The 10,667-nt window shown below is 42.3% G+C and overlaps 1 protein-coding gene across 1 annotated transcript in view; it reads right to left on the minus strand.

Annotated features, from left to right (window-relative positions):
* Positions 1-582: 582 nt before the first annotated feature.
* Positions 583-10,667, minus strand: part of CSRNP3 (cysteine-serine-rich nuclear protein 3) — a 102,689-nt gene continuing 92,604 nt past the window's right edge. Inside the window, exons 3-4 of the mRNA XM_006879339.1 lie at positions 4,712-5,008; positions 583-1,644 (exon numbers count right to left, since the gene is read on the minus strand). Coding sequence (XP_006879401.1) covers positions 583-1,644; positions 4,712-5,008 — 1,359 coding nt within the window. The remainder of the gene's footprint in view (positions 1,645-4,711; positions 5,009-10,667) is intronic.

The raw sequence follows: 10,667 nt of genomic DNA on the forward strand, positions 1-10,667 counted from the left end.
ATGCAACGTCAGCAGAAACGAACGTGCGGCTGCTCAGTTTCATTAAAATGTGACTCCTAAAACTACCATAAATAAAATACACGTGGAACAAGTAAATTTTTTTTGTCTCACCGTAATTACTTTTACATTAAAAAGTCACCATAATCTTCAGTTATATCGAAAATTAGGACTCTAAAATCTGATTCTTTCCCAGTCTTAGTTAACAATCTTGCACAGGCCCGGTACTGCGAAACTTGGAGCTCTGAGCTTACACAGCCCTAGCAGGTTTTCACACAGTTTGACAGGTAGGCAACTGTGAGAGAATGCATTTTTTAAAATTACCGTTTTTCTATCAAAACAGTCTGAAATCTTTTAAAATCCTTTTATAGACTGTATTTGTGCAATGCCACAGTCATGTAGCTAGAAAGGGCGCGGGGGGGGGCGGGGGTTGGGGGGGAAGGAAAGAAAGAAATACAGCCTGGAACATTGATCACAGTCCACATTTTCTTGGTCCACAGTTTAAAGAACAATGATCTGAGGGAATCTCATTAAATACAGTGCCTTAAATATTAGGGGGAGGTGGTCCTAGGATGAGTTAAGCCTCTAGACAGGGACGGTCTCCACCACGGGTGATTTGATGCACTCCTCATGCAATCTGCTCTTTTCTGCAAGGCTCAAGGAATTTTCAGCAGGATGCTCTGAAATATGACTGTCACCATTCAATGTAGAGACAAACCCTTCCTGAGAGGGGCCTTTCAAGTATGAGTGAAATTCCACTTGCGGATGGTTGGACCTGTGTTCGGGATATAAGCCACCGCAGGGCACACTGCTATCATTTTCTGAAGAGGAGCAGCAAACGATCACGGAGGGGTTGGCGGCGGGGTAGTGGGAGGCACCGTAGGCCTCTTCTGCTTGTCGAGCGTAGTCAACAAACTGCTCCGGCGTCATCGCATAAGGCACCAACGAGAGGGTACCATTTTTGACAGTATCTCTTTCTGAATAGTTCTCCGAGATCTGGCTGGGAGTTCCTGGAATGTGGCTGTCTATTTGGTAATACAGCGTTGAGGAGTTGGCATAAAAGGAAGCATTTTTTGCGTGGCTCTCGTGCACAGCGGTGCCATCGGAGTAACAGAGGACCGAGGGAAGGGGGACAACGTCAGCGTGCGCGCCCAGACCTTCCACGAAGCTGTCTCCTTTCTCCTCGTCGTCCTCTTCCTCCTCTTCCTCTTCCTCCTCCTCCTCTTCCTCTTCGTCGTCTGATTCGCTGGGCGCCAAGCTCTGCGTGCTGGAATCCGTGACACCGCTGCAGAAGCTGCTGCCGTCTTCCTCCTCCTCCTCCTCCTCCTCTTCCACGTGGCAGTCCAATTCCTCCGCCGACTGCAGGTGCAGCACGGCGGCCTGCGGCTCGGTTTCAATCTCAAAATTGTCTGCGATGGCATATTCCACGGAGTGAGCGACCGGGCCCATGGCACTGCCGTGGGCGCTTATCTCGGCGTGGCAGCCGTTCAGCCCGGGGATTTGCTGCTCTTGGTTTTTCTCCAGTTCAAGTTTCATTATGGTGTGCAAAAAGTGAGTCCGGACACGGATAGGATTAAATTCGATTCTACCTGCGGTGTTACTACAGCCTTCCTTAGTGCAGCCACAGGGGAAAGACATCCGATCCACCTTGGAAGGAAAAACACACATTAGCCCATGGAACTATCACAGACCAAATAAAAACCCGGTACCTCTCAGTGCCCACTGTGCATTTGATACTAATTACACTTTTGCCAGAGGAAATGACAATCAAATTGCAAGGAGAAAAGGGGAAATGAAACTTAAAAAAAGGGCGTGTTAATCTTAGTTGTTTGTTTTTTTTTAATGATCTATATTTAAAATGAAGGAACTCTGGTGGCTTAAGTGGTAAGGAGTTGCTCTGCCAGCCCAAAAACAAGCGGTTTGAATCCAGCAGCTGCTTTGTGGCAGAAACATAGGCAATCCTGTGTGATTCATAGCCTCTGAAAACGTCCTGGTGGGTCAGCTATGTGCTGGTACATAACAACACATTTAAAATGACGCCTTTGGGTGCAACAATTTGTGTCCATCTAATAACCAAAACATTGGTGGTCAAACTTATTCTGCAGAGCCACAGGACAAAGCCCTGCAGAACTGTTTCTGCAAAGCCTAGATAACCCCACAGCACAGATCTACTCTGTAATTCATGGGGTCATCATGAGTGAGAATTAACTGAGTGGCAACAGGATTGTTTGGTTCCCTCCCAAAATAAAATAAGCTACGGTCATCATGGATAGTACAAATGGTAACCACATTCAGTTGTTTACTGAAAGGTAAGAGGTTCAAGTCCATTAAAGGTACCTTGAAACAAAGGCCTAGGCTAACAATCAGCCTCTAGAACCAAGGGGTGCAGTAATATTCTCGTACACATGAGGGCGCCATAGTCAGAACAGACTCAGTGGCAACTGCGATGGCCATAAAGCTGGCCCCTCCAGCTTTCTTTGCTCCCTCTTTTTGTTCCCTCTCTAAATACATTCATTTGGTTCCAATTTTTCCAATGTTTCTATTATACCCTAAATTCCTTTTCCTTCCACTGTGTAGTGTCCTCATTTTCGGCTACTAGTTTAAATAGATATTGTCAGAATTCCCTATGATCATTCCGTTCTTTTCCTTCTCTTGCCATTCTGTTTGAAATTAATTTCTCCTCCCAAGGTTTCCAGACCACCTTCTCTTTGTTATTCATCATCAAGTGAGAACCAATCCATAGTTGACCCTCCAGCGGGTTTTCAGAGACTATAAATCATACAGGATTTCCTGGTTTTGCCACAAAGCAGCTGGTGGATTCAGAGGAGGAGGTTGCCCATCCTTGTCCTGGGAGCAGCTGGTGGATTCAAATCGTGTGTGGCTGTGGGACCACCAGAGCTCCCTACCTTCTCTTTAGCATCTGACAATTCTCTCATTGACTTTCCTTCTTGGTGTTTGGCCCCGGGGCATCAGGGTCCATGTGGCTATCACATGCTGTGCTGACTGTGCACACCCATGATCAGGGCAGTGGACTCACCTGTGCAGATCCTGGTACATCCCCCCTCCCTTCTCTATGGTATTAAAAGGTATCAGAACTTTTTCTTTCCCAATTTAATTTTTTTTATATTAGCTTGCTTACAAAGTTCATACATTGTGTTTCACACCATTCTTCATTCATAATTTATTGAGAGGGAAGAATGTTGATTTTATCAATGTCTCAGAACTATCCCCCTCACTGCGCTCTGTGGATTGAGTGGTAAATAACAAATGTTGATTGTCTGATTTGTCCACTGAGGTGATAAACGGAATTAGGAGTGATCCTATGGCAGTCCTAAAGTAGGTGTTCACTGTTTCACACTCTACATATAAATCCGTGTGCTGATCAGAGTCCAGGTAAGAGAAGAACTTGCTCCACTTGCTACCTTGGCCTAGACCATGGAATAGACTCCAGTGGAGTCATTCTGGCCCGACTATACGGAGCCACAGATGTCAGAGCAGGCATCTGCAGCTATTTTGTGACTGAGGGACTTCTTCTCTGTGAATCCATCTCAAGCATTTTTTCAGCTGAAGACTTCCCTCCCCTTTTTATCTACCTGAGTGGATTTCCTTATTGCAAAGGCTGAAATATTCCATACAACTTAACCAACTATGGGACAAGCTGGTGGTACAGTGGACTAAGCATTAGACTACGAACTAAAGGCCAGTGATCTGAATCTACTAGCATCTCAACAGGATACAAATGAGGCAGTTAAACTTCCTAAAGGCAGACAGCCATGGAAACTTCATGGAGCAGTACGACTGCCACTCTGTCTTACAGGGTCACTGTGAGTCAGCTCAGCTTGAGGGCAGTTTTGATTCTGGTTAATCATGTAGCACCAATACTATTATGGATAAATAAGGACCTTCTAATCCTCTAGTCTAGGGTTTGGTAATTTGGTTTTGATTTTTTGGTAAAGTGTTAAAAAGGGTAAATAGTTTGTATTTGTGAGTCATGTATTTTTGCTAAGTATTATTGAGTCAAAACCTATTCATAGCTGAACCTCCAGAGGGTTTGCAGAGGCAGATAATCATGTGCAATTATTACTTGTTCTGCATTGGAAAGTTGGACACTGGTTAAAGATGACAGAAGAATGGTGTCTGAGCTGTGGTGTTGGAGAACAGTACTGAATATCCCATGAACTGACAAAAGAACAAACAAATACGTGTTGGACAAAGTGCAGCCAGGGTACCCCTTGGGCAAGGATGGGAAAGCTTCATCTCGCATGTTTCGGACATATTGTTAGGAAGGGCTGTTCCTTGGAAAAGGACACCATGGCTGGAAAAGTGGAGGGTCACTGAAAGAGAGGAAGACCCTCAACAATATGGACTTACACAGTGTCTATACCAATGGGATCATGTATATCAGAGATGAAGACAGCACAAGACAGGGCAGGGCAGAATACTATTAGTCCCATTCGACTAGACTACACCTAATAACAATAGCAAATTACATGGGAGGAGATTGCTCATCTTTCTCCTGAAGAGCATCTGGTGGATTCAAACTCTGTGCGTTTGGGCTGGCAGCACAACTTCTTACCACGAGGCCACCAGAGGTCCTTGTAATGGGTCATATGGACTATTAATTATTTTGTGCTGCTAATGGTACTTGACACTGGGGAAACATTAGGGTCTGTCTGAATGCCTCCTAGAATGTCTTGTCTGTGGGTTCCCTTACCTGACACTTAATGCCTGCGAGGCTGCAGGTGCACGTTTCCGGGTCGCAGAACACCCTGCAGTCGCAGCCACAGTCCTCTCGTGACAGGCGGATGGCACGCAGCTCATGCTTCTCCTCCACATCAATCTTCTTCACGCCGGAGGCTCGCAGCAGCGCTCTCCGCTTCTTTGTGGGCAGGGGTTGAAGAAAGAAGTACTCGTCTACCTCCGTGTTGTCCAAATCAATGTCATCATCAGAAATGTCATCCACCGTGAGGGTGCTCGCTTCCTCAGACTCCACGGTGCCATTCTTCGTCATCTGCAAACACCAAGCGGTCAATAGAGAAATTAGTATGGCCAGTATCTAAAAATCCCTTCTTTCATATTTGGCAAAAATTAAACAGATAACAGATTATATTTCTCCATAATCAGTAAGTGTTCACCAGTCAAGTAATCTCCTCTTCTTTTTTTAAAAAAGAAAAATAACAAGAAGGAAACAAAGTACACATGATGGGCTTTCAGGAATGCTGGAAACTGTAAGAAGACTCTTAAATCAGAACTTTCAAATTCCAAATGTTCAGGACTACCCTTGTTAGAGCCCTGATGATATGCAAAACACCAAAGTCAGAGTTAAAAGTCATGTGAGTTCATCATGGGCAGTTCTGAGGTGGTTGTTCACAAGTGCTAGCATCTAAGGGGTCAGCAACGCGGCCCGCCCAGCTAACATGCTGCTCTTGAAGTAACGATTTTGCTTTTTTAGACACTAGTGATACCATCATTCAGGAAATAAGGTTGTGCTGCACTGTGCTACTGGGATTACAAACAAGGTTACTCTAATGAGCATTCCAAGAATGTGGGCTTGATTGGAAGTAATCAGTGAGGTCAGCATGCTCTCCATAAGACAAGGAGCCCAGGGCAGTTCTGGAACATTCTCACCAACTGGCAAGTAACAGAGTCAGCTCTCAAAGGAGTTCACACCAACCTCAGCCCAACACAAGACCTTCTGCACAACAGCTCATGTGGACGGCGTAACTCACAAACTCACTACTCAGTTTCTATTTTTATTTCTGTTCTAAATTAATCTCATCCATTAGTAAACCTTGAATCATACTCCACTTCTTTTAAACCACCACATATTAGACTTCTTCTTTAAGATATATTTAGAGTGGGAGTAAGTTACTGAAAAGAAAAAAAAAATGATGCTTTTAGAAAAAGAAATTTTCTCTAAATGTGATCAAAGAAATGTATTCTGGGAAGCAGCGTAGGCATGTTATTGTTGCTATGTGCATTCAAGTTGCTTGCGACCCTATGTACAGCAGCTCTGAACCCTTCCGAGTCCTGAGCCAGACTTACTGATTCCGACACACCAAGTGCCATTGCCCCAGTTATCAATCCATCTCATCCAGGGTTTTCCTCTCCTGTCCCTCCACCTTTCCAAGCATGATGTTCTTCTCCAAGGACCGATCATCACATGCCCAAAGTATATGAGAGGACTTCAAAATCCTAGCCTCCAGAGGGGAACTTGGTTTCACCCTCTCCAAGACAGACCTATTTGTTTTCTTGGTGGTCATGGTATGTTCAAGACTCTTCTCCAGCACCACAACTCGAATGCATCTATTCTTCTCCTAGCATCCTTAATCATTATCCAGCTCTCTGAAGCATATCCAGATTAATTGACATCTTTAAACTTCAACGCTCTGGAGAGGCCCCTGTCAGCAAATTTTCCCAATCTAATTTTTCTTTTGATTTCCTGACTGCTGGTGCCAAGAGTGCTGATTATGGAGCTGAGCAAGCTGTAACTGTTAACAACCTCAATCTCTTCATCATCCATCATGGTGCTACCAATTGGCCCAGTGGTGACAATCTCTTAAGTCTTGATGTTGATCTTCAATCCACATTGAAGACTACGGTCCTTGACCTTCTGCAGCAAGCACTTCAGATCCTTTTCAGTTTCAACAAGCAAGATTGTGTCATCTACATAATGTAGGTTGTTGACGAGTCTTCCTCTAATCCTGATGCCACATTCTTCCTTACAAGCCCCAACCTCCTGAATGATCTGTTCTGCATATAGATTGAAAAGGTATGGAGACAGGATGCATCCCTGATGCACTTTTTTCCTGATTTTGAACCATGTAGTGTTTCCTTGCTCTATTCTGAGGACTGCTTCCTGGTTCAAGTACAGGTTTTACATAAGCACAATCAAGTGTTCTGAGATTCCCATTTTCCTCAAGTTTAGCCATAATTTGTTGTGATCCACATAGTCAAATGCCTTTGCATAGTCAATGCAACACAGCCAGACATTCCTCTGGTACTCTCTGCTTTCTGCCAATATCCATCTGACATTGGTGATTATGTCTCTAGGGCTATCACCTCTTCTAAACCCAGCTTGTATTAAACATAAAAAAATACACAGCTATATATATTGGCCCAGGAAGTATGAAACACAGAAACTATTTTAACTCTAGTTTTTGTTGTTCAGAAAAATTTGACCCATAAATATAATTAATTGTAATTATTACCACGATTTTAAAATTTACTCTCCAAGCATCACACAATTTAAACACTATGGGGATATGAGACAGTCTTTCATTTTCACAGGAAAGATGTAACATTAGATAAGAGCATGTTATTGGCCAAAAAGACCAATTGTACAACTCTACATACAAACTGAAAACGGAGTCTTTTCCCTTAAGGAGATAAAAGTTAATATGAAGGAATAATGAATGAATGAATAAAAAAACCTCAAACTTCAAACAACTTAAAATAAAAAACGGGGGGGGGGAAGTTGTATTCACTTTTTATCAGAAGAAACACTTAATAAAATCAAACATGCTAAAATTTTGTCCTGGGAGTAACAAGTTATTTAACCTCTTTAAATGTCTTACAAAATTCTGTATTATCAGTAGTGAAAGACTTGGCTAAAAACAATGTGCAAAAATATATCTAAAAGGATACTTGATATACATTTTTTAAGGCTGGCCAATTATGTTTAATTTTTTTAAATTATAAAATTATAACTATCATACAGTATCTGTTTCTGATCTCCATCTTGTTTTTATATTTGGCTATTATGCCCTCTTCTCTAATACTTCCATAAAATGTGCATATTTTGTGGCATTTACCACACTGTATCACCTTTCTTATACGATTATCTCCAAAACAGATTAGAAGCTTCTTGGATGATAAAACTGCCATATAACTGTGTGACCCAAGTACATATGTGTGCATGCATATGTATGTACTTATACACACATATGTATCTTTTATTGTTGTGTGTCATTGGGCAGAACTGGAGCTGACCCTTCAGTGGGTTTTCAGAGGCAGTAATCGCATGGGAGGAGACTGGCCAGCCTTCGCCTTCACATACAATCTCCTAGTTATTACAAGGGTATTGATGCATATAAAAGTGTAGAAGTAAGAATGTGCAAAAAAGAATTCAGTTCCTTAGAGATTACTGCCTACTATAATGAATATTATTATGCTGGGAATGACCCATGTTACCAGAGTGAGTACCGAGCACTGAGTTCTGTACTTATATAAATTGCATCACTTACAGTACATAAAAATTATACGTAGTATTATATTATAGCTTATAAAACTGAACTGTGGAAGAAAATGATTTGCCTATGTTTAGTCACACAGCTGTTTAGTGATAGAGATAATTTTCAAATGTATGCTTATTTAATACTCAAAAACTTGAGCCGGGCTCATAAGAACTGCTTAGGAAAAAAGTTCTCAAAGTAATGTTGGAAAAAAATACAAAAGCAAATAAAAAAGGTGGCTGTTGATGGGATCCAAAAGCTTTAGCTCAGTACAAACTTTAGAATTAACACATTTAAAACATGAAAGTCACAGAAAACAAAAACTCTAAAAGCACAGGGAGGAAAAAAAGAAAAGAACAAAGTAAAACTATTTTCATCTGAGTGAGGAGGGTGGAGGAGTGGCAGAGTCTGAGCAACTCCACAACGGGGAAAACTCTCCATCAACACCACCAACAGCACACAACCAATTCCTGTCAGTCAGACACGTCCCCACAGTCTTCTATCTTTCTATCTTGTCTAACACCAATTGTTCCTTCCTCAGCTCTCCCTGTGCTATTATTTGTTCGCTAATTTATTGCAGTAGTCACACAGAACTCAAAGACAATACTCATGATTATGTGATTAGGTTTATTAGGGAGATAACAGAGTTTCAGCTCAGGTTGGAAAGCCTTAGGATACAATTCTTTAGTCAGGACGGCTTCTCAGGTGTGCTGTGGGCATCTGACATTCACTTCTCACATGTGCTTGTGGGCATCTGACCTTTACCCTCATGGCTCTGGGCCTTGCTGGTGAGCTCTGGGCTGGTGTTACAAAGCTATTTTAATCCTGCCAACTGAGTGTGTCCCCCTATTCCATCAATGTAAGGCTGCGCTAAAAGGCTGGGCTCTAATTCTATCAGGCGGCGGTTCTAGTTCAGCTTGGGCTCTCTCTCATGGCTCTGGATCAGTATTCTAAAGTTAACCACGCTGGTGGAGACTGCCCATCTTTCTCCCATGGAGCAGCTGGTAGATTAGAACCACATACCTTTGAGTTGCCAGTGAAATGCAATTCCTGACCTCCAGGCCAATAGAGCTCTCCTGAAAGCTCTTTTAGGTCTGTCATTTAGGTGTGCTTCCCTTATCCCCACTAAGGCTAAGATGCCAAGTTTTGGCTCCTTAGCATGGGAAAAATGAAATGTGGTCTTATTTAGGATCCAATACTATTAGATGGATTGCCTTGAATTCTCCCCAAAATTTTTATATTTTATATAAATATAAATATAAATATATATATATTTCCCAACTTTTGCATTCCAGTCACCCATTATTATCAATGCATCTTGACTGCATGTTCAAGCGATCTTCAACTGTAAAAGTTGGAGAAATCTTCTATTTCCTCTTTGGCTCTGGTTGTTGGTGCATATATCTGAATGATAGTGGTATTCACTGGACTTCCTTGTATGCATATGGATATTATCCTGTCACTCACAATATTGTACTTCAAGAAAGATCAGAAATGGCTTTTTTAACTATGAAAGCAACCCCATTTTTCCTCACCTTTTCATCTCCGGACTAGTATATCATATGATCATCTGACTCAAAATGCCCCATGCTGGTCCATCTCATCTCACCAAGGCCTAGTATGTCAATATTTATGCGTTCCATTTCCTCCTTAATAATATCTAATTTTCCTACATTCATGGATCTCACATTCCATGTTCCAATCACTAGTGTCTGCTTACAACTGTTCCCCTTCCTTTGTATTTCCAAATTCAGTTTCCCTTTCTGTCATTCTACGTGTGTTCTGCTGTACATAGGGTTTTCAGAGGCCTGCTATTTTGGAAGTGGATGGCCAATCCTTCTTCCTAGTGTGTGTCAATCTGAATGTTCAGATTTAGAGAAGTATCCAACATATAAGCATTTTGCAGAAAAAGTGAAAATATATCCCTTATTGTGGAATTAACCATTAGTTTTGGTGTTGTCCTTGCCCTTGGTACAAACGGATCTTGGCTGAAAGCAGGGAGTACCAGAGGAATGTCTATCTGTGCTTCATTAATTATGCAGAGGCGTTTGACTGTGTGGACCATAACAAACTGTGTCTGACTCTGAGAAGAATGGGAATCCCAGAACACATGATTGCACTAATGCGAAACCTATACTTGGACCAAGAGGCAGTCATCAGAACAGAGCAAGGAAACACTGCATGGTTCAAAATTGGGAAGGGAGTACTCCAGGGATGTGTCCTGTCTCCATACCTTTTCAACCTGCATGCAGAACAGAGATCATCTGGCAGGCTAGAACAGATCATCCAGGAGGCTGAGCTCTATGAGGAGAAATGTGGCATCAGGATTGGTGGACGATCTATTAACAATCTGCATTATGCAGATGACACAACCCTGTTTGCTGAAACTGAGGAGGACCTGAAGCGCTTGCTGCTGAGGGTCAAGGACTGCAGCCT

This window comes from Elephantulus edwardii, unplaced genomic scaffold, assembly GCF_000299155.1.
Source record: "Elephantulus edwardii isolate Elephantulus edwardi_28Jun2011 unplaced genomic scaffold, EleEdw1.0 scaffold00003, whole genome shotgun sequence".
Lineage (NCBI taxonomy): Eukaryota > Metazoa > Chordata > Mammalia > Macroscelidea > Macroscelididae > Elephantulus > Elephantulus edwardii.